Below are 24,980 nucleotides of genomic sequence, written 5' to 3' on the forward strand. Positions count from 1 at the left end.
GACTGTTTGTGGGCTCTTGCTGGTAGAAATTTGCCTTCGGGGAAGAGAGAGTTTATATTCCATACCAGAAAAAATGCACGTTTCCACGTGTATGTGGAACTCTCAATAGTTTAGTGTGGATACTCAAGCAAGGCATTGGGTTTCTGTATAATCCTGTAAATTCAGACACCTTCCCAAAAATAAAATTCTAATTGGCTGTTTAATACCATTGAATATTCAGCTGGGTGTATTCCTTTGATCTTTGGCTTTACTTCTAGATCTGCCAGCTAGGATCAGAGTGAAGTCCTTATGTTTCACCTGCTATTGTATTAATATGATTCAGTGGCTTTTTTGATAGAAGGAATACATTAACAGTTCCATAACAAATCCACAATGCAATGCTAGACAAAGAGATCTTGGCATGTAATATTGATCAGGTTAAATATTAATTCACTGCATCAGATATCCAATTAGTATTAAGCTTATTTGATCTGCAATGCACTAAATGTGCCTCCCTATTAAGTAAGGACAACTCAATGTGCTATAATACGCAAGGATAAAAATAAATACAACCCCAAAACACATACATTGCTTGAAAACAGGTGTTTTCGTTACCTCCCCCATGAACCCTACCTCAGTCCTCCTGAATAAAACCCAAACCAAGTTTATTCCTTCTTGGGAAATAGGGAATGATTGAAACACAACATAGAGCAGTTCTCTTTGTATGGAAAAGCATGATGTGAAGTTACGAAGCTTAAGTTACTATTTTTATAGCTATCTGTATTTTTCAACATAACAGCAATGATCAGCTTAGTCTTCATCAATACTAAATACATCTGCTAACTACATTACTTTCTGATATAAAGGCATTATTTGCTTTCAAATCAGAACTGATGCTCTATCCTTACTGCAGAATTGTGAGTTAAAACCCATTTCCAAACTTTAAAGAATCAAGTCAGGACTGGGAATGCTCCACGTTCCTTCAGATCTCACCAGAGTGACTGTCCAACGCGACTGCCACAGCTCTGCTGTGTTTTCATGTGGAATTGGCCAGGCTAAATAATGGGATATTCTCTGTGTCAGTATAAATTGCGCAAGTACGTCTTTATTGTAAAAAAAATTACTAATAATAATTTGGTCACTCAATCCACGACTGTTTGTGGATCACTGCTGTGCACAATTGGCTGCCGCATTTCAACCATAAAATACACACTTTACAGTATATTCTGTGAAGTGCTTTGAGACATCTCGAAGATGTGATAAGGCACTATATCAAATGCAAGGATATTATTATTATTATTACTTTCTTTTATTATTCGTTAGCTGCTCAGGCAAGATTTTTGTTGGAGCTGGGAAGAAATAGATTTTATTCCTCTTCCTCAGCTAGCAGTTGTGACAGGCTGAAGCTGGAAGAGTCCAAGTTGGGGGAGGGAAAGAACAAAAACCTCTATTTGTGAAACAGAATAACGTATTAGAAACTTACTGGTATACTACTACCTTTACATAATAGGTGATGAGCATCTTTCTCAGGTCAAATACCTGCAGCATACAGGCTGCATTGTTGTCACTGATGCTGTAACCTTCCAACACGTATTTTGAAGCGGTTACTTGCCAGGCCAGCCAGTGCTGGATAAAAGCAGCGTTGAACGATAGCATGTGGGGAAAATGTCCCGCTTCACAGCAGCAGCAGCCTTCATCATCCTCAACTCCTTCGGTTATGGCCTCAACTTCCCTTTGCTGGCAATAGGTACCTGAAAGGAAAATACAAAACAAAGGCACTTCAAAACGCACGTTCAATCTGAGACCACGAGAGAGAGATGGATGACATTCCGTCATTTTCTGGTGAGATCTGAAGGCTTGTGGAATCTCTCCAGTCCTAACTTGGATCTCATCCTTCTAGAATACTCACCCATTCTCCCATTACCTTTGCCTAGAAATACAGAGACTTTTTGAAGCTCTTTGATATGTCCTCAATGTTTTAGACACTATATCAAATGCAAGGATTATTTAATACAGCATCAGCAATTTCCTAAGTGAGTCTAGTGAACTGGCCTCAACCAACTTTCTTGATAATGCTTTTCAATTGTGGATTACTCTGTAAAATGTAACATACACTAAGCTATTTTCTCGCAATTAATCTTGGATTATCATTTGTTAAACCCATATTATGTCACAGATTGTACCCCTTCTCATTGGGATTTTACTGCCTTAATATCAAGCATAGAATTCAATCATTCGAAATAAAATGGTGTCACATTTTATATAGCTGATATTTTTTAAAAAATGAATAACATTAATCAGTTGAGTCTTCAGATATTTTGTAAATGGACAATTTCTAAATGATAAATTGATTGAATTTGCCCATGTGCAAAAATGATAGGGAAATGACATTCAAAGTTCTGACATGTTTCCCCGAATGAACTACATCCTATGCTCCTCTATGTCCTGCTGACATGCCATGCTGGCTGGCTATGAACAGTGCCAGAGTCCTGAGGATTTACTGAGAAGCGGCTCAAGAACCAATCCACCAAGTCAGCAACAGAGAAGCCACTTGATTTCGATATTTCATTTCCAGGCACATCATCTTGGAGCCAGTTCATCCCCAAAGAGACCGTGTTTACCTTCTCCCCCAGGGAGGATAGCTACATAATAGACCCCATTAGCCGTTAATTAACGGCAGTGGATGAATATTTCCAATGAGCGCAGGTGACTGAACATAAGAAGTTGCCGATTGACTTCACAAAACACAGACACTGCACAAAATGGGTGAAAAAACGTCCTGGTTTAAAATTGAAATCCAAGATTAATAAAAGCAAAGTCTGTCTCCAGTTTACAGGCTAAAGTGCCATTGATTGCCTTGCCCTACATTCAATATCATGTTGCATATTGATTTCGCATTTACTATTTACTTGTGATTTTGGACTGTTTATCCTCAGGAGCTGTCTATGGGTTTCTTTATTAAAAGCTGTCACAGCATTTCTCTTGTAAGTTTAAAAAAAACTGGGATGAAATTGCTTTTAACTTATAGCAAATTAACATAAGAAGCTTCATGTTAACCTCCCCCCCTCTCCTCTTCCTCTTCATTTTTATCCTAACTAAATATGCTTCCATAAATATGTTTGCTTACTCTTGTACTAAATTAAGAGTCAGAAATCACCACTGGGAATTAGGACTATCTTAATATCCCTTGTGATGTAGAACATGTCTGTTCCCTATTGTGAGAATACATCAGTTTCATATTACAGAGGTATCTCTGCATCCTAGTTGTATTCTCTGAACTTCAGAGGGAATACAGAGACACATTAGTCAGGCAGGAGGTGAGCTCAGAAACAGACTGCATGGACTGGAATGGGACTTGGCATTGGGCAGACAGAGATTGAGCAAGAGGGAATCAACCAGGAATTAAATCAAGTGCAAATATCAAGGGGTCTATTGCTCTGAGGACTTGACTGAGAGGAGAGTAAGGAATGGAGTAGATGATAGAGAAAAGCAGAGAAACTTAACAAGTACAGGAGAAAGAACATCAAGATAGAACAGCAGAATGGAGATGTAACCTCCAGGGAAGAGAGGCAAAACAGGAATATGTAATAAATATTGTAAGATTTCTTTTGAAAAATATTCACAAGAGCGAATTCAAAGAAAAAACACCTTCACTGTAACTAAGAAACAAACGCTTCCCAGATTTATGCAACCATTCATCTTTAATTCAATGCTAACAACAACTTCACTAACATGGTTCCCTTCACATAGGAAAATGTCTCCAAGTGCTTTAATACTAAGTGAGGAGAAAGGGAGAATGATACAGGTGAAATGCACCTTAAAGCAGGAAGCTGTAATGCTGATCACTTGTAGTGCTACTCTTAACATTTCCTCAATACTGGTACCTCTGCTTGGATACTTGAAGGCCCATCTACGAAGCTGGAAGTGATTTTAGATTGAATTAGGAGCAGGAAAATAACACATTCGTACATATAGTTCCCAATCCCCAATGGCAATAGTCAATGGCTGCAGGAATCTCTAAGCACAACTAAGACACAACTAAGTACATACACAGAATTCTGCCACTCCACTAACAGTGTTGGTTAAGTTTTTGTTATTAAAGAATCAGTTGAACAATTATCTCTTCAATAACATTAACATTAAATATTCTTGCTAATATCCTGCTCTAATAGTGCTCTTCAGTGCAATATACAGAACCGTTATCACAGTTGATGATTTGTTCTGATAATCAGAAGTGTGTCACACAGATCTGCAGGAATTTCTCTAATTTACAGAGCACGCCTGTTATAAAGTACCTTTAATTCTTGAGTTTGTTTATAAAGCGGGTCTTCTGTGAACTCATGGTTGCTGAAAATGGCGCACACTTCCTCTTCCTGTGCTTGCACTCTGGAACACTCTTCCTCTATCCCTCTGCCTTGCCTTCCTTCCCCATCTTCAGGTGATGCCTGAAGACCTTCCTATTCGACCGTGCCACGGTCACCTTCCTCTTGCTCGGCGTTGTGCTCTGGGGCGCTAGCCTGCGTGAGGTGTGCTTTTTAAATGCAAGTTGTTGTTGTTGCACATAAGGCACAGGGAGCCACCTAGTAAGCTGTGACCACTCTTGTCGGCCATAAAAATACTCTGTTCCAGAAGCCAGTGGTGATCAGACAACCTGTAAACAAGAACTGTGGCCATTTTTTTCATGCACCCATTATAACATCGGGTTCAGTTTTATGAAACTGAAACCTTGTGTCTACAGTGCTGAATTAAATTTTTAGACATTCTTTGTCACATGTCCAACTTCATTGACTTAGTTTCATGCTGTGGTATACCATGGTGGTTTACTCCAATGTTTAAGTGGGACAGAGCCCTTAGTTGGGATTTGGAACATGATGTTGTATGTGCCAGTCGGGATCAGACCAGATGGAGCTGTAACATCCTGAGCAGAAGTTCTCCCATGACAGCAGTCTTGAGGTTATCGCTCAGCAAGTTTATCCGAGTAAGTACAATGCAACCTACTGGAACATTTGTATGGAACATTAATGTTTAATACTGATTGCTGCTTTCTTCGATGAAGGTCAGTCAAAAATATTTTGATGCATTAAAAAACAAATTAAAGGATATATTGCAGTGTTCGGTTTCATGGGTGCAAAGATTTCCAGGAATGTGCACATACTCATGTGGAGTATTGGTTAGAGCGCTCGCCTCAAAAGTGAGAAGACTTGGGTTTGATTCTTAGGCAGGGAAAAGTTAGGCAAATTTCAATAATTCATCAACAACAACTTGCATTTATACAGCGCCCTTCACACGGGTTAGTGTACCGGAGCACTTATTCCTCTCGCGTGACTCCAACTCATTATTAAAGCATTCTAGTAAGAAATTTAGACCCTAATACTGCCATTTCCTACATCTTACACTGTTTTCATTGGATACTCAGGCAAGTTTCACATACAAATTATACAGTCAATTCACTTTACAGTATATTCTGTGAAGCACTTTGAGACGTCTCTTGAGAAGTGATAACGTGCTATAACAAATGTAAAATGCAAGGATTATAAGTTAAATTGATACGTCTAAAATTGTTAAAGAATTAAACACTGAAGTGTCTATGGTATCACAGCGGTATAATTTAAGTCACTTAAAAGTCTATTTATACTTTTCATTAATTTTTTATTCTTCATACTGTGTAAGTCCATTAGCCTCTCCAAGAAGCAAGGCGAGATATCAAATGCTCACGAAGCTACATTCTATTTTAATGGTAGATAAAGACCTTTCAGTGAAGATACCAAATTACTGTACGAACACTTAATTGCTCTCTGCCTTCGCAAAAGTACTGATCTGTCTCGACACATAAAAATAACAAAATATTTGAATTCTAACAAAACAAAAAGGATTTAGGGACCAAAAGTAAAATATAGCATTGAAACATTTAGGTTAAACATTTGCCAGTTTATCTGTCAACTCAGCAGTACTAAAGTCATGCAATTTATCATTAAAATACTACACAATAATTATCCCCAAAGATACAATATCTTTGTGTCAGCTTAAGTTAGCTATTTCTGGCTATGACAAATAGCAGTACCATTTGTGCAGTTGACAACTTGAAAACTATTATAATGTAGGTATAAAATAGTGGTGCTTATGCAGAATTGAATGCTATTCTTCATTCACTTGATGGGAGACCATTTGGTCTCACAGAAATGCAAGTTCTGTACAATAAAATATAGTAGAAGCCAGTTCAGACAATCATACAGTGAAAAATGCAGATGTTTCATCACACAAATGTGAAACGAGGGTGATTTATAGATGTTCTGTGATCCCAAAGATTATGGGTCTTTATCATTCATTTCTACACACCATTAGTACAATTAGCGATACATTATTATGACAGGTAGGAAATGTGTGTTAAAGAAGGCAGGAAAATAGCTTGAAAAGATGGCATTTAAATGGGAGTGCTCTAGGACTTACAGGTTCAAGGTGAACTGCCTCCACTGGGTCACACTATTCACTGGGTGACATTTGCCCAAGTGGGAATGAGTTAGAGGGCTGGAAGCAGAGAGATGCTTATGCCAGCTCCTGCAGAACCTCAGGGGAGGGGGGGTTAAACGTTCAACACTGGCATGGATTTATTGGACCAGGTCACGTGTCTGAAAGGATTATTGCCATTCTGTTCCTGCCTCAAGCCCTAGCAGTCAGATTGATAAGAATGGCTTACCTTAAGAAAACAATTGGAAATAGTCCCCAAGACTCCAAACAGAGGCTCGCAGTGTGGATCAGAAAGCTTGTCACCCTTAAAGAGCATATCCACAAGCTTGTGGTGCAATTCCTTTAGGAATGTCAGGAGGCCACTCCGTGAGGAATCAATTGCCACTAATGTCCAAGGCATCAGCTGCCCTCTGATAGTGTAGCGAAGCAGTTTGGAGAAAATCTCCAGCCAGCGAGAGAGACTGTTCCCTATGGAACAATTTTAACTCAGTGAAAAGCTGGCCTGAGAATTTGTGGTAACCAATTGTTCTGATTTACATTGTAACATAACAGAAAATCCACTGTCTCTATGAACTCAACCACCTGAAATCACAATCAGGGCACAGGGTTTTAATCTCAGATGGGGCCTAATCACTTAAATTTGATAACAAAAAATGACAAGTGTTGGTACACTGGTACAGTTTGCCATCATGGTTGACACTGGAGTGTATTTAGATCTGCCTGTCTGTCCCAGCTTTGCTGGAGGTGGATCAAGGGATAAAATTGTGATGAGGGAGGGAGAAGAGAATCGAAGGGTATGGACGGAAGCAAGTAGGTGGAGACTGATGTGGAGTATAAACACCAGACCGACTAGTTTACATTCTATGTAAATCTAAGTAAATGTAAATCTCACAAAAAAGGTTGTTGACCTCTGTGAGATCTATGTAGCACACCCCACCCCCCCCATCAAAGAGATGTGGAGTAGTTGCACTGACCTATAGAACCATCAATAAAAGTTGGCTTTTTCTTTGATTTGTTGCTTAAAACACAATTGTACATTTGTTTGGGAAGCCTCTGCAAACTATTACTAGAGACCATTACCTAGCATGAGCTTGATGGGGATGAAAGGTCTTTTTCATATTCCATTCTTTATGTTAAGAGTATAGTAGCCTTTTTTCTTAAAAAGTACCAGACTGATATGAATCGGAGTTTGAACCTTCGAAATGCCTCTAAGCTTATGCTAATTATGTTGCATCAACACATTAATTTGAATTGTTGTCAACATTATAATTAAGAAGTGCTTGACTTTGCATGTACAAGTGGAGCAATTAGTTCATGGAAATAGTCAAGAGAGGTCACACTGTGTTTTCCTGTGGGGAGATTTAACCTCCACTGCTGACACAAATTGTCAGCTCTCAAAACATGCACATCCTTTTCATCACACAAGAGCTGCGGGGGAACAAAGTATTTTCTTTAAAAGCATCCACTGCCGATTTTAAGAGAAATCAGAGAAACCTAAAGAACAACCGAATCTTTGACTCTTCCAAACCTAAAATTATATTCTATTTTTAGTACTGATATAAAATGCTGCTGTCATGGTTTTTTGTCATTCAATTTTTTGCCCTTAAAATCACAGCATCTCTTCATATCACGCACCTTCCTGGTCAAGGGACAGGTTCCAAGGCCAAAGCCAATTCAATGATAAAACCACAAACCCATCTGGAAGGAGGTCCATAAGTGCAAGAAGTGCCCGTGGGAACTGGGCTTCACTCAGCACCTCCCATGACAGTGCATTGAGATTATAAACTCACCATGTAAGGACTTATAGCCATCCATCACTTCTGGCACTCCCTGAGGCTCTTAAGAGACCTTAAAATAGCCAGTTAGGAAATGGATGGCTTGTCCAAATGCATTCTCCATCTAAACACGGGGACAGCTTGCTTCACATGGTGGACTGACCAGCAAAGTTAGCCAAAGTGCTGATGTTTCATGAACCAATTCCCACCCACTGAAGCAGACGCCTAAACTATTTATTATAATAGCCTGTGAAATATTCTTTGCAGTGGTCCTAAAAAGTGCAAAGAATACATGTGTGGGCCGAATTAATAAATGTTCTACTGAAGTACTACACCTGCTGTGAGAAATTGGAAGTGGGATTGTTTGACCATTTTGCTTCCTTGTGATTTGCTTTCAAGTTTGACAGCTCTGAATATGTTCATCATAATGCATGAGAGATATTTGAGGATGTGTGCTTTTCAAAGTCAGAGATATCATATTCTCAAGTCTCACGCATCTGCTGTGACCCTCACAGTTCCTTGCAGTCTAATATAAATCTAAACCTTCATTAATTTCTCGCTATTTGTGCAGGATGAGCCCAGCTAATGGATTACAAAAAAATACTGCTGAAGTTGAGGGACAGCAGTAGTGTGAAGCATGGGAAAAACAGTAGTTAATAGCTGATATCAGAGGCGTAGCAGCCACTGTAACACAGTTGCCTCTTTCATGAATGTGCAAATATACAACAACATGCATTTATATAGCAGGGTAGCGTCTCATGATACAAACGAGAAAGCCAGAAGTTCGGGGTTGTATGAGATGCACAGAGCAGACGTAAAGCAGGTGTGTTATTCTGCGGCTTCTCTAATATCTGTGATGTTTGTAACCATTTCAACAGTTAGCTTAAGTTCACTGAGCACCATATTCGGATTTGAGCCTCTGGGTTTGAATCCCTGTGGGATCCACTCAGCTCTCAACTCTTATAAGGTTAATAATGAGTATCAGATCCAAAAACAAATCTTCTTTGAGAGGGTGATACACTTCCTGGAGCTGAACTGGCTCAGAAGGAGGAAAGCCTGGCAGAGCCCAGCATGTCCATACAAATTCAAGACCGACATGGAGATGTAAACATCTTCAGAGATCAGCACTCCGAGATGCTTCCCTGCATGAATCATAGAATTCATAAGAATATTTTAGCACAGAAGGAGGTCATTCGGCCCATTGTGCCTGTGCCAGCTCTGTGGAAAAGCTACCAAATCAGTCCGACTCCCCCACTGTTTCCCCATAATTTTGCAAATTTTTCCTTTTCAAGTACCTATCGATTTCCCTTTTGAAAGTTGTTATTGAATCTGTTTCCACCACCCTTTCATGCAGTGCATTCCAGACTGTACCAACACTCTGGTTAAACAAATGTCTCCTCATCTCCCCTCTGATTCTTTTGCCAATTATCTTGAATCTATGTCCCCTGGTTACCGACCCACCTGCCATTGGAAATAGTTTCTCCCTATCTATTCTATCAAAACCCCCTCATAATTTTGAACACCTCTATTAAATCTCCCCTTAACCTTCTCTGCTCTAAGGAGAACAATTCCGCCTTCACCACATATCTAAAGTCCCTCAACCCTGGTACCATTCTGGTAAATCTTCTCTGTAGCCTCACCAAGGTCTTGATATCCTTCCTAAAGTGTGGTGCCCAGAATTGGACACAATACGGCAGCTGAGGCCTAACCAATGACTTATAAAGCTTTGGCAGGACTTCCTTGCTTTTGTACTCTATGGTTCTATTTATAAGGCCAAGGATTTCATCAGCTCTATCAACCTATCCTACCATCCTCAAAGACCTGTGAACCCCCAGGTCTCTCTGCTCCTATCAACACAGATGTACCTGAACAATGGAAGCATTTCCAAGTATCATCTTTAAGCATTCTCATATCAGTTGAAGTAAGAGCAGAGAACAGTTCCCAAAACTCAAAATGACACTACCCTGCATTAACAACAACAACAAAATTACATTTAAATAGCGCCTTTCATGTCGCGGGGACGTCCCAAGGCGCTGGACAGTCAGTGACGTATTCCTCACAACAGATGGCTTCTTTGAGTGAGACCTTAAATTCAGTGTAATGTAATAATATTGTGTACACTCATATCCAGTGAAAATCATGCAGATACTCCACAAACACATTTCATAGAATCACAGAAATTACAGCATAACAACTGCAAATACAGCATGTCATTTAACCATCAGGATTAAGATGGTGTTAGCTCACCCATTGTAGCCAGCTACTCTAATACTGGTTCCTCATATCCTTTTATATCTTTCCTCTTCAACTGTTTATCTAATTCCCTATCAAATGCTGGTAACTCCAATGAACTAACTTCACTTGGGATCATTTCAGGGAACAGAAAGCAGAGATGGATTTTCTGTTGGAACAGTGAAAGGACATCACGCTAACACACACTGAGATACCCCCTACTTAAGCCTTTCTGAAAACAAACTATTTGGTTTAAAATTCTTGTTAGCCAACCAAAGGACATTGAGTTTGTGGAAAATTCTGTTTTTCTTGTTAGGGCAGAGAGCTGTAGCTTTAATTTCACGGTCATTCTTGAAGGTGTTTGCAACTCACCTCTGAACTCAAGTCCTCTGAGCTGGAAAGTTACCAGACCATTGCCAACCTCTATCAGCTGCACCAGGGCATTGAGGTGATCAGAGGCTAGAATGAAGCAGTCCCCTATGCTGTAGTTTCCCCAGCGGCCAAGAATCAGGTCACCACATAAGCTCTGTTGCAGCGATCTTGTCAGATGTTCATAAAAAACGGAGTTGAGGTTGTTGTCGTCAGCTCCTAGAAATGCAAACATAAGTGAATAGAACAGAAATCAATTGTTAAGTCTGAGTTTTACAATACAATACAAAATTACATTTGTAAAGCGCCTTTCACATTGGGAGGACAACCCAAGCACTGAACATTCTGGGGGTGGGGGGTTGGGATTAGGGAGGGTGGAAGGCAGAGAGGGTGGCCGAAGGCACAGTCGCGCTGTGGGCAGCACGGAAACCCAATTAAAGGGGTTCGTAAAGGTAGTGGCGGGAGAGGAAGGAGTGAAGCTGGGTAGCAACAACTCTTTCAAGGACCTTGGAAAGGAAAACAAGGTTGGAGATGGGGCAGTAGTTAGTGATCAAGGATGGGTCCAAGGTTTTTATAGGATAGGAGTAATAACAGCTGTTTTTAGGGGGGTGGGAACGGTGCCAGTTGACAGGGAGAGGCTGACGAAGTCTGAGAATAAAGGGGCGAGGAGTTGGAACTGGGAGTAAGAAGAGGGGTAGGGATGGGATCGAGGGAGTAGGTGGTGGGCTTCATGCGGGTTATAGTGGTGGTGAGAGAGGAGGGGTGACAGGGTTGGAGTTGGAGGAGAGGATGGGAGAGGCGTGAGAGAGTGGACGGAGGAGCCGGTTGGTAGTGGAGAAGAGAAGCCTAGGGTTGTCCTTGGCCTCCAAGATTATCTTAGAATAGAAGGATGATTCAGTGGAGGCGAGGGCACAGGGGTAAGTTTTTATGGGGTCCAGCCAGATCTGCTGATGGACCATTAAATCAGATTTGAGCCAGGTGCATTTGGTGGTTCGCACCTGACCCTTGAGTGAGCATAGGTGGCTGGTGAGGTGGTTTGAGAGGTGAGGGGGGCAAGGGCATCGAGAATGGTGGATAGGGAGTTGTGGAGGAGAGTGACCGAGGAGGATAAGTCAGTGCAGGAGGTAGGCCAGAGTGGGAAGAGATCAGATGACTCCAGGGCGACTCTGAATGAGGATCTGGAGATGAGAGCCACACCACCACCACAGCGTTAGGACATGAGGTAAGGTGGAAGGTGTAGGCAGGTGGTGTGGCCTCAATCAGGAGGAAGGTGTTGTCTAGGGTGGTCCAGGTTTCAGTGAGGCCAGGGATATTGATGTTTCAATCCACACTGATGTCGTTGATGGCGAGAGCCTTCTTAGAAAGGGAGCAGACATTTTGTAGGCTGATGCGGAGGGGTCAGTCGGCAGAGGAATGTGTGAGATGGGAGAATTGGCAGGTAGGGTGGGAATCTAAAAAAGGGAGGAGAGAAACGCTTTGGAAACAGAAATGCTTTGGAAATGTTAACATGAAACTTCACAGCATTTGAAGAACACTTGATTGACATCTAGAGTTTGAAAAATAGTAATACATATTGGATCTAGCTTCAAGACATACACAAGTTCAGTATTTAAGTCATTCAATTGTTCAATAAGTATTGAAAAGACTTTAACAAATATATGGGAATGAGGCTAGGAGTGAGAGAAAGATCATCTACATACAGAGCAATAGGTTATTAAGGTCCCTCTTATGGAAAAGAATGGATTTTCTATCATCCGTAATGAATTTAAACGTAAAGATACCTATGCTCCACACCGAATTAATGACAAGAGCAAAATTTCCATTTTGTCCCATTTGTAGTTATATAATAGCATTCAGTTTACCTTTATTGAGAAACTTAGGTAAAGAGCCAAGGCCTAGTGGAGGACACCATCAAGGTTGAAAACAGTAGGAAAGATGAAGGGATAAATCAAGCAGTAATGCTTAAGCAACACCAGGTTTAGGCTTAAAAAGCCTAATTACAAGATAAAGGGATGAATAAAGCTTCCATAATATTAAGATCCTGAGAAAGAATGCGTGTCAGCAGAAAATAGTGCAATGAATTTTAATTTCAACGACAAAGAAGCAATGGAAATGGTAAAAAACATGCAAGACTGTGACTATGGTGCATGGAAGAACAAGGAAGAATAGTGTAGTAGATACTGTCAAAGCAGAGAGACGAGAAAGGTTGCGACAGTGAGAAATGCTGGAGGCTAGGAGTGAGAGAAAGATCATCTACATACAGAGCAATAGGTTATTAAGGTCCCTCTAAATATTAAAATCTACAACAGCAAAATCTACTTTCTATGATACGTTGTGTATACACTATCTTGTTTTCAGCCCCTTTAGGGCATCCCTCATTGTTGTTGTATCGTATTCACTCTGAAAACAAGCATCGAAATCTTATGATGGTCACATCCATGCTGACTGTACATAACAATTCACCCTCTCTGACTTATGCCTCAATTCTAGACTTTGGAATTCAAAATTATAAAAGTATTATTAAGCATAATGCATTGAAATACGTTATTTTCAACAAATCCAAAAGTATGTAGAATTATAATTCATACATAGTTAAAATTTCTGAACTACTCAATTATACAGAGATCTTACTTTTAATTATATTGTGTTAAGACCGATGAGATTGTTTGTTCAGCTTAGTATACTTTATTTCTTCTTTATGATGCTTTGCATCCTTTGCAGAATCTAAATTGACCAGAAAATAGAAAACCATGGGAATCTAATTTACATTGGGGATACAAAATCCCATTAGAATTCTAGCCAATCTACAGGAAGGAATTCCAACTCTTTATATGGCTCACAGCAGAGCAGAGATCTTGTGGGACTCTTCCAGTTCCAGGAAACCCCGTTGCACAACTCTAAATAAGGAATCTCATTAAGAGATTCCACAAATTATAGACCCCAATATATAAGATTTAAAAAAACTCTGTAAAAAGTTTAGAAACAGAGACTGAAGATACAATAATAATCCTTGCATTTGATATAGCGCTTTCACGTCTGCTAGACATCCCAAAGCACTTCACAGAATACAATATACTCAATATACTCAATGTATTATAGAAATGGTTGTACAAACAGCAGAATCGGTAGGATTAGCAAACCATTCAACTCTCATTTGAAAAAAACAAATGAAGTTACTTTGGAGCTCGAGATTGGTGAGTTCAGCTTGTATTAACTGTACTGTTTAGTTTCATTTTACTCTTTGATTGGAATGCTACAACTGTTTTAACTGTTGTTCACCATAGCTGTATACAATCATCCTTCCAGGGTAACATAATAGGTTAACTATTACAATGGTTTGTTCTACAGTTACATTTTGACCCAAAGAAATAATGTTTTGACTAATTTATTTGTTCTAGTTTTCAAAGTCTTTCTCAATTATAACACGACAAATAATAATCCCTCCAAAACAAAAAAAATAAAATTGGTCAATTTCAATCCACGACTGTTTGTGGGACACTGCTGTGCGCAATAGGCTGCCGCATTTTGTCCACAAATACACGGTCAATTCACTTTACAGCATATTCTGTGAAGCGCTTTGAGACATCTAGAAGACATGAAAAGCACTATAGCAAAAGCAAGGATTATTATTATTATTAATGCGGACTGCCTTTATTTACCTGAACTTCTGTCTATCTGGGTAGCGAGTCTGGTATTTGAATGATCCACCCGTTTTGTGCTGTAAAGAACAATGATAATAATAGTTACATTTTATATAGTCAGGAGGACATCTCAAAGCTCTTTACAGGATACACTGTAGAATGGAGTGACTCTATACCTTGTGGGTGAACAACATGGTAAACTCTTGAATCCATGCTTCTGTAATCACACCAATTTTTCTCCAAGCTCTTTACACTTATGGTGGAACTAATAAACTGGAGGCAGATTTTGTGAAGAAGAGGATCCCAATCATGCTTCATGTTATTTTTAAATTAAATGTGTGTGTGTGTATGTACGTGTAAAAAAAACTGGACTAAAATCATAGTAACTGGCAAGTATGTTAAGATTCATTGATGACAATTAGGAATCACCAATGAATGGCAAGAATCTTTACTTAGCTGTACTCTTTTCCCTCTCTCATGCACGCACACACCTACACAGGTGAAGTACATATGATAATGCTAAGCTAAAACATTTTGAAGAAAGATTCAACCACTTGCATTTAATGCATTAATTCTAGGCCGGTATCCATTGCAAAACAGTGGCCTAGTTTCTTTCTCTTACTTTTGACATACATGAACTTTTTAAAAAATATGTAAAAAGTAAACTAGTCAATTGGTTTGCTTGCAGTAGAAGCACCATGGCAGTGTTGAGAACGTATTGAGCAGCTGTATTACCTTATTCCATTTCACGCTAGAGTACTCTGAAACATTACCACATTGCACAAAGAACAAATATCTAGTAATTGGTCAAAGCGCACCATGGGCAAAAGAAGTTTCCTTACTTGTAATTCCTTTCCCAGAACTTTACTGGCCTGACATAGGAAGTGATGAAAATGGCGCTCCCGAGGAATGGGGTAAGAGGAGTGGATAACACAGAAGATACAACAGCCTGCACAAAGAGCATAGCTGAATCTGAAATTGCATCATTAAGGAATCAATTTTGTATTTACAATGGAAGTTATACAGTACAGTACATACATATCAAATTAATCCAGTGCACAGATTTTACAAGTGGGACATGATAAATTGTTAAGTACAAAATATAGAATTAAAATACAGAATCTTGTAATCCATAGAATAAAAAATGTTTACAGCACAGAAGGCCATTCAGCCCATTGTGCCCATGCTGGCTGTTTTTCAGATAATTGTCTGGCTCTCTACCTTGGAGCTGAGCTGAAAAAAATGTCAGAATTGAGTCAACCCTCTCTGGCAGTTGCAGTACTCCAGATCTCTGTTGACGACAGTCCAGCCAACCAGACTTGTGGGCAGAACTTGAAGGGGCAGGCTGGTCTGGGGCAGGGAATAGTTCCACTTGGCTACTGTTAATCCTGCAAGCCAAAACCATAATTAATAGGATAGCCCTAGCTAGACAAACAGTGGGAAGCTTGCCAGACAATGCTCACAGTGGCAATATATGCAAATTTAGCTGGTAAACGCTAGAAGAACCAAGACACACTTTCTGAGGTCCCAAGCTTTGGCAGGAACAGTCAAAAGAGAATTGGTGCCTGTCCTTTTCATGTATACAAAATCTACTATTGGTTTTAAAATGCAAAACAAAAAATTTCAATCGACACTCCAAAATTCCGTTTATGCTGCACCTCTCCGACCTACTATCCCCCTACCTACCTGCCCGTACCCTCCGTTCCTCTGGCTCCGGTCTGCTTCACATCCCCCGCCCCAACCGCCCTACCATCGGTGGCCGGGCCTTCAGCCTCTCAGCCCCGAGGCTCTGGAACCCTATCCCCCAGTGCCTTCGCCGCCTCCTCCCTTTCCTCCTTCAAGGCCGGTCTCAAGACCTTTCTCTTTGACCGTGCCTTCAGCTCCCCTCTCGACTCTCTACCCACTCCTCGCTCCCTCCCTTCCCTCCCCTCACCCTGACCATTTCCCCCTTGCTCGGGTCCTGACCCAACTGTACAGCGCCTTGGGACGTCCACCCGAGGTGAAAGGCGCTCAATAAATGGAATCTTGTTGTTGTAGTTGTCATTGTGGAACCGGCACTCAAAAATAATAATATAACAATAATCCTTGCATTTGATATAGTGCCTTATCACGTCATTGAGAGGTCTCAAAGTGCGTCACAGACTATACTGTGAAGTGCATTAACTGTATATTTTGTGGGCGAAAACGCAGCATCCAATTGTTCACAGTAGTATCCCACAAAGAGTCGTTTGTTTTTATTAAAAGTGGGCATTCATCCCTGTACTCGGATCCGAGGTGGATTTAGCAGATCCTGGATTCCAATCACTGGAATATAAACATAGACACTGTGAATGAATTCAACTTCTACTCCATAAAGACTCTCAGGAACTTTTCAAGGTGAACTTTTCAATGTTAAAAGAGCGGTTGGTGCTTTGGTCAGTTATGTTTGTGCAGAGCTCTCCTCAATCCCTGCTGCAGGAACTATAAATTCAGCAATACATGCACAAACCAGACAAGAGTTCCAAAATACTATTTGGCTCTATTGAGTTATCGCTCTCCTGCAACTTGCCAATTCTGCCACATTTCAACTCACTTTAAAAAGGATTACTGATGTTCACTTTAAATCCTTAATTTAACCATTGATAGATTCCAGACTCCATTGCTTGTTCAGCTGCATCCCACAGTGAAACATCTGCAGCTCCTATTTACAGCTTATCATTTTCACATACAAATTGAATGGAAAAAACCTGAATTCAAAATTCCAGATAAGGTGCTCTTCATTTCCCTCATGCTCTGTCTGCCATCTGTGTAGCAGTTTTACATTTTATTAGTTATGATTAAACAGAATAAATAAATAAATAAATAAACAAACATTGGGCACTGTTGGTGTTTAGGAACAAATAACCTCTATTTTGTTTCCTATCAATTATTGATGTTGTTCATTACTGACACTTCGATGATTATCCACAAAATCTAGATTAAAAAATAGAAAGTGAACAACATAGTAGAACCAAGATACATTATTGATGCTACAATGTGAAAAACGTTTTCTTTGTGGTATGTTAAGCACCATCACTTAGTTCCTTGAATAATAACAGCTTTCCTGCACATACCTCCCAGAAGTCAGACTCACCGGGACAGGGTGCTTTATTATCAGATGGGAAAGGATACGAGGTATAGCAAAGGGCTGTGCGAAAGCATGAAATGCTGAGCCCCATGCGATTTGCCATGGTGCTATGTACGTCAAAACAAACTGGAACTTATGCAGCAAATCCCAGAGCTGCATACATAAAAAGAATATTTGTTAGCATCTCAGCATGACAAACGAACACTGCGAAGATTAGTCTCCGGTAGCATTTTCCCAACAGTCAAAAGCATTTGCAGGTCACATTATTTTCCTCATGAAACATTTGCTGTAGAACTGTTCCCAATTCTGGATTTTTCTGCTTCCCTATCCAACAAAACCATTGAACATGCTATTATCTAACAGAAAAGCTTCTTGTACCTCTTACATCATATAAATACACACTAAACATAATACAATACTCAAAAGACAGAGGTACAAACAACAGGAGTTCTGTAATCAAAAGGTAAAATAAAAAAAATGAATCTACAATTTATGGAATCATCGGAATATCTCTTAGTTCCTTCATGTGCAAATTCCGTGACTGAGTAAACCTTTTACTTTCTATGAACTCAAATGTTCATCCATTTAATTTCTCCTCACAAATGTAAAGAGACAATGTGCAAATCCCTTGAGTTTTCACTCAGTACTTTTCCACTGTTTTGTGGAGCTTGTGCTGTTTTATTCCAATTCTCTTCCCTCTAATCTCTTTTACAGCTCAATCTGGCAAATTCAGAGTTGTTAAGAAGAAGCCAAAGTAAAACAATAATTTATTGCCTGCTTACTCTTCCTTTACAGATGAGCAATTTATTCTGTTACTCATATAAAGCAGTCTTCACAGTGAAAACGGTTTGAATATATTTTGTACACCGAAGACAATTTCATACAGCGCACCGTGAACATGCATCACTTCAATGAGGGATCAACATATCCCCTCCCAGAACAAATTAATCATCGAAAAATTGGGAATACGTGCTAGATGGAATTGCTTCACTGACTGTTCTGGGATGTTGGTGTCTCCAATGACCAGGCTAAAAACATCCTGTGGTCTCTGCTTCTACTGCCACCAGGAAGCAATTATAGAAATCTACTTCATTTTTTGTATGCAATGTTTCAGTTTCACAATGTAATCACAGTCAAATCTATAAACTAAGAAAGAACTGTAAACGTTGACCCTCATTCAAGAATAATGCAAATGGGAAGTTATGCTTTCATTATTAAAATAGCTTGATTATTTTACAATATGTTTTGACTTTGGCAGAAAGATCTTTCACAATGTGGAAAATAAACATATTTGTGAAAAAGAATATTATGGATACTTGCGTTAGTTTTTATAATTAACTTGTTTTTCCCCACTTAGTGCATAAATATAAGGGGGGAAATAAAGTATGGAATCTGATAATTATCAAATGTGCTGAAAATGTGAGCAACTGGGAATACAAGGTACAAGATTTTACATTAGAGAAGCAGTAACTCCACCACGGATATTATATGGCTGTATGACATCTGTGCCAGAACACTGAGAAGATTCGATTCATTGTCAGCACTTACAATTTTACACCCATCTAAAATCCCATTTATTTTCTAATAGCTCCTGTCTCGTTTTTTTAAAAAAAAATATATCCGTTAATATCATCTAATTTCTCAACTCCCACCTACTGCCAGTTGCACAAGAACATTCAGGCACAGATGTTTACTGCCATTTGCCTGTCACCACGACCAGATGTAACCCTTCACAGAGCAATGGCATGACAATCTCCACAAAACAGCGGCACTGCAAAATGGGAATATGCTTCATAGAGATTTTACTGCACAATATATCATTATTATTTTTTCTTTCCCTCAAATAATCCTCATTTTTCAATGAATCCCTGCAGTTATCAACTCAAATTTACTGAGGGGGGGGGGGGGGGGGGTTGGCATGTAAACTCTAAGGTCTTCAAGATTTAGAGGTACCATTCACATAAATTAGGACTGAGCTGAAGAATTATCATCTACAAATTAAGCTTTAATAAGAGTTTTCAGAAGCCAACACCATGCAGTAACCATGACAACTAGAAAACAGTCTCTCTGCACATCTCAGTAATTTAATAACTGCTAATTAGCCCCAGTAACACGTGAATAAGAGCCGCCAAAGCAACATTGGCAAAAAAAATGCCTTGACACAATTCTTAAATCTTTCTGCAGCCAAATTACATAAGAATATTACAATGACTTCAAAACCCTCAAAGTAAATTTTAATGTGTACATCCTTCATTTCTGACCTGATATTTTTATAAAACAGGAATTTTAATTAAATCTGTGGCCAGATGTTTTTGGTGGCCGATACTGACAAAGCAGTCTTTCTGTGTATGTTTTTATTCATGATTGCAGATCGTAATTAAACAAAAACAAAATCCTTCAGAGAGCGTCAGCAGCATCATATTGAATGTTGTATAATTACATGCCGCGATGCTGTCGTTTGATTTGATTGTACTCCACTGACTCTCCCAAACCAGACTGCTTGACAGAACACAAGAAGCATCTGTCTGCTTAGACTGGCAGACAGAAGTACCTGCACACTTCATACGAGTACTGTACATAAGACACTAATTAGTCCTGAATTTCAGAAGGAATATTTTAAGGATACAGTGCAAGTCTATTCTAGTTTTTTTGACAGAAAACCTTTGGTTAAGACTGGCATTTCTAATGAGGATCCAATTGAAGAAATAGTCCAATATCTTCCTCTGCACATTTGATATTAGGTGGAAAGGTGGAAAAAAAAGGCATCAAATCAAACAGCCTGGTAATTCAGAGGTTAAGACATTTGCTTTTCACTGCTGTTGCTAGAGAATCACCCCCTGTGGTAACTGCCAATCAAATTCATCTTGTGTCAGTATCAGAATGACAGGGATATCCTGCAAGGAAGCATATGTCCCCATCCTGAGGTTTTGTGTGTAAAGGGTTATTTATTTAAATAGAAAGATAGTGAGCCTCATGTTTCAGCAAGCGGCAAAATATTTTTGTTAGGTTTGCATTTAAATTCTAATATTTTTGCATTGATTTTCATTTCAATTAGTTTCTGGGCTCCCTGTAGCTCCCACTGAATCCCTAAAGCCATCCCTGAAAACAAAATTCAGAGTGAACATAAGAATGAGCCTCCTGAGTAGATTTCTGCACATGGGCAAGTAGTGCAACCAACGTAGGACCTTTCTGGGGCAAAGAGATACTAGGATATATTGTTTCATGGTTACATACATGAAACAAGAAATTATGTGGTTACATGCTGGAGGGGCAACACAGTAAAAGATAGATGAGAGGAAAAAAAAACTTGGTAAAAACCCAAATTTCACAGTGTTTTTATGTGGTCTACAACCTGAGAAAAACTGGGTTCAACGAGTAGTCATGTGTCACTTCTGTTTATTTCAAGCTTCTTTAGAGGGAAGCCACTCTCCAGGCACTGATGAAGTCTCTTTGCATAGCTTTTAAGTGCCCCCTACTGGATGCTTTGGGTATTCCATGTGGAAAGCCAAACCGCCATTAGTTAAAAGCCCATTAGCCTGTAAGAGCACTCAATTGTCGTCAACAGGAGTATTTGAATGTAGATGAAATGGAAGGAATTACCTTGGGCTAGGAGAATTTCACTCAAGGGACAAATATTATTGACCACCCTTACTATCAAGGGTTGTATATGATTCATATTACTTGGTAGTCATAATCTATTGCAAACTGCATGCAAAACTGTTCAGTCATGTGCCAATAAAGATTAGACCAACATACTAATCAAATTACATTTTTTAAAAATAAATTGAAGTCAAAATTAGGAACCTAAGAGGAGTAGAGGTGCAAAGAGATGTGGGGATTCAGGCTATAAAAAAAAGCCAATGGGGCTTTGGGCGTTATATCTATGCAAATTGTATAGATGCATTCAGGAGGAAGAGGGAGAGAGAGGGAGAGGGCAATTGAAGCGCCTTGGGACGTCCTCTCGACGTGAAAGGCGCTATACAAGTATAATTTTGTATTATATTGTATAAAGGGTATGGGAGGGAGAAAGGAATTGGACAGAGACTCATGTTGAGTATAAATACCAGCACATACTGTTGGCCCGAGTGGCCTGTTTCCGTAATTTGCAGTCTTTGTAAATCTTTGTAAAACACTGTAACTAAGTCAGACACCTGAAATATGCAATAATGTGGCTCCCCTAGTTAACAACAATGAATAATAATATTCTCTTTCACTCCTTCACCTCCATAAAATCATGTACCAGATAAGGGACACAAAACATAATTCTATTGTTATCAATTCAGAATCATCGGGATAACTACAGTAAGTAAAAGCACTTGCCTTGCTGAATAGAATCGACATTAAGAAGAAATCTAGCAAAAATGTCTCGGAGATGTTTCTGTAGTCAAATTGGAAGAAGAGGACAGTGAAGCTCAAAGTGACGTACTGATACGTTGGGTTACAAAAGGAGGAGCGCAGCAGTTTCATTCCGGCCACTGTCATCATCAGAACATCGCAGCTGTAATAAAGAAAAGTAAAACAGTAAGTACTGAGAGTATTAATAAAATGGCTTCTTTTTTTCCAAAGTAACCCTTTTAACAATTAGCACTGAAGAGGCACAGTTTGCAAATTCCAGTAGGTCTGTAGGAATTCATGGTGGTTTGGGCAATGAGGACACCACCTTATTCCCTGCGAGGCACAGCCCTAATTGGAAGAGTGGATTTACCTGGAAAATACTAAGCTGTAAGCATCTAATGATGGTTTAAAATTTAAATATACAGTCAACCCTGGGGGAACCAGACTAATTGAGGGGCAATCCGGTTCAGCTATCTGGATTTTCCAGCTAAGTGTTAATAATAATCCTGACATTAAAAATAAGTATAAATAAGTCCTCCCTAACATTTAAAATGAACAAAAATTAATATTAAATAATAAAATGGACCCAAAAATGGTATAGTTCTGTACTCATCATTGATGTAATCTAACTGTGTTGATGCCTTCAACAAAACCATGCAGTGTCAAACCGGGGCATCAATTGGGCTGGGAGAGTTGGACTGCCGGGAGTTTGAGAACAGACGAGGTGGAGTTTTGACTCGCAGATTTTTTCTTCCCAGACCCGGTCCAGCTAAGTCCAAATTCTGGATACTTTGTAAATCCGGTTAGCCGGTGGGGTTGAATGTATATGAACAGTTCTAAAGTTGCCATTTCTACACACATCACATGCATTTTTAAGATGTTTCTTCCTCATGCAATTGCTGCTTTCAAATTGTATCTGACTGTAAGTTTTAGACTTGTTAACTAAGCTCTTCATTAAATTAGATATTTGTTCTACTATAATATTTGCCTAAAAGGATGCATTTACCTGCACAGCCCTTGTATTATCCTACAATGAGCTTTAAGCCACTCTCAAACTTGCTTCCAAAATGACTCTAACCGAAACCCTCTCCCTTTCAAACTCTTCTACATTTTTGACAATGCTTTCGGTTACCTTCTTCCAACCCCTCTCTCCACCTTGCTTAGTGATCCATACCATCACTGTACGACACTTTACGACGTTCCACTATATGAAATTCACTATATAATTGCAAATTTCTGTTGCATTACAGTCTTTGTAAATAATATTCTGCAAATCCATAATCTCATTGAACAATAAACTGCATCTTGCGTACACTGACAAGTCAGTCAGACAAAATATGCATAGCTACGTTACAATTACAAACAGTTTTGTCAAAATATCTTGTAACTTCTTCTGTACTTTGGTGCCTAATTGTCTAATGCATCAATTAACATGGCAGTCCTAACTTCAGAGTAAAAAGGACATTGTTGTTTGCAAAGTACAAGCAGAACCTGAGAAATGGTTGAAGAAATTAAAAATAGTTTTCAAAACCTCCCCCATCAAAATAAATGGAGAGATTTAGAGTGATTGAGATAGAATATCAGCAGGCACTGACAAAGACCATTGCAGGTTTTATAAAATACTTATTATAAAATATTTAAGATCTATTACTCAAATGCGTAACGACTTACTGTATGCCGAACTTCTTACGACTACTGACAGAGAAAGCATCATTGGTAAGTGCATTGAGTATCACAGCTGGGTAAATAGCATATTTTTCCATGCACAGAAGCCAGACGTAAAGTCTTTCAAACCACATTAACTGGGCAGCATCTGAAAAACACACAGCAAATCATGTACAGAATAATTTATAGCCAGGAATAAATACAAGATATAATTTATTAATAGGGTTCAGATCATGATTAAAAGAGATTGTGAAGCTTCAGCATTTTATAAGTATCACTTGACCCCTAAGATCAGGGTATTAGTCTAAACGATTTGCACATTTTGTTTTTTAACCATTTGTGAATCTTACAGTTGTGGGTCGTTGTCCTGCTCTGGAAGTGAAATAAAATAAGAGACAGCCAAGTATTATCTTTGTAAATTTTTTAAAAATCTTTTAACTTTTAAAAAATATACTTCGTATGTTGGGGCAGGATTGAGTAATGCGGTTTAAAGCTTCAAAGCTTTTAACAAATAGCAATAAACGGTGTTAACTTGGTTCAATTAGTACCATTCTCGCTTCTGTGTCAAAAGGTTGTCAGTTCAATTCTTTGGGTTTAAACAATACTGAGAGGGCATTGAGTTGTCAGAGGTGATGTGCCGTCTTTCGGATGAGATGCTAAACCTTGGTCCTGCCTATTTGTTCAGGTGGACAATAAAGAAGACATAAGAATATTTATAAATATATGGAAATTTCTCCTGGTGTCCTTATCTCAGGTAAGATTAGTCATTTACCCTAAAGCTGTTTGTTTATCGGACTCCTGCATTTGTATGCATAACAATCACGAGAATTGACAGTAATTACCTACAAAGTATTCTGAGGTGTTTTAACTTGCTATAAAAATGCAAGTTCTTTGTGTTCTTAAAAGGTTTGTTTGACCTTTTTGTGAATTCCACCTCTGTAACAATCACTACAAACTGCACTGTTGAAAACCATTGCCTTCAGTAAGAGCCAGCAGCGAGCCTGTAGTCTATTCGTTTTAACTTACTTTGATTAATGGTGCCTGCCTTCCACCTTTCCCACATCATATTCAAGCTTTCTCAGTTTCCTACTTTCCTATCATTTGTACCCAGTTATAGGTTTTATTTCTTTTGTGTGCTTTTTACATAGATAAATGACACCATCTTTAATCTGCTGGTTTGACTCCTAGCTACAGGGCGAAATCTAGAATGGCTTTGCAAGCATTAGCATTAGTGTTGGACAAAGAAGCACAGCGATCAGTGCCCGACACTCACTCGCACAGACTGGCTACAGACACAGTCTCCTCCTTTCCCTCAGCAGTCACATTTGCAAGACCCAGCACAAGGCATGTTTCAAACATTGTAGAATTCTCCAAAGCAGGAACTTGTCGTCCCACACCAAACATTAAATAATT

At 39.2% G+C, this 24,980-nt stretch overlaps 1 protein-coding gene across 1 annotated transcript in view; it reads right to left on the reverse strand.

The window, feature by feature from the left end:
- LOC103179259 (pecanex 2) overlaps positions 1–24,980 on the reverse strand; it is a 123,012-nt gene that overhangs the window by 30,023 nt on the left and 68,009 nt on the right. Inside the window, exons 21-27 of the mRNA XM_007894451.2 lie at positions 23,574–23,715; positions 21,888–22,065; positions 17,612–17,720; positions 15,304–15,433; positions 14,480–14,538; positions 10,824–11,039; positions 1,477–1,730 (exon numbers count right to left, since the gene is read on the reverse strand). Of these exons, the coding sequence (XP_007892642.2) occupies positions 1,477–1,730; positions 10,824–11,039; positions 14,480–14,538; positions 15,304–15,433; positions 17,612–17,720; positions 21,888–22,065; positions 23,574–23,715 (1,088 nt within the window). The remainder of the gene's footprint in view (positions 1–1,476; positions 1,731–10,823; positions 11,040–14,479; positions 14,539–15,303; positions 15,434–17,611; positions 17,721–21,887; positions 22,066–23,573; positions 23,716–24,980) is intronic.

Source organism: Callorhinchus milii, unplaced genomic scaffold (genome assembly GCF_018977255.1).
Source record: "Callorhinchus milii isolate IMCB2004 unplaced genomic scaffold, IMCB_Cmil_1.0 Scaffold39, whole genome shotgun sequence".
NCBI classification, from domain to species: domain Eukaryota; kingdom Metazoa; phylum Chordata; class Chondrichthyes; order Chimaeriformes; family Callorhinchidae; genus Callorhinchus; species Callorhinchus milii.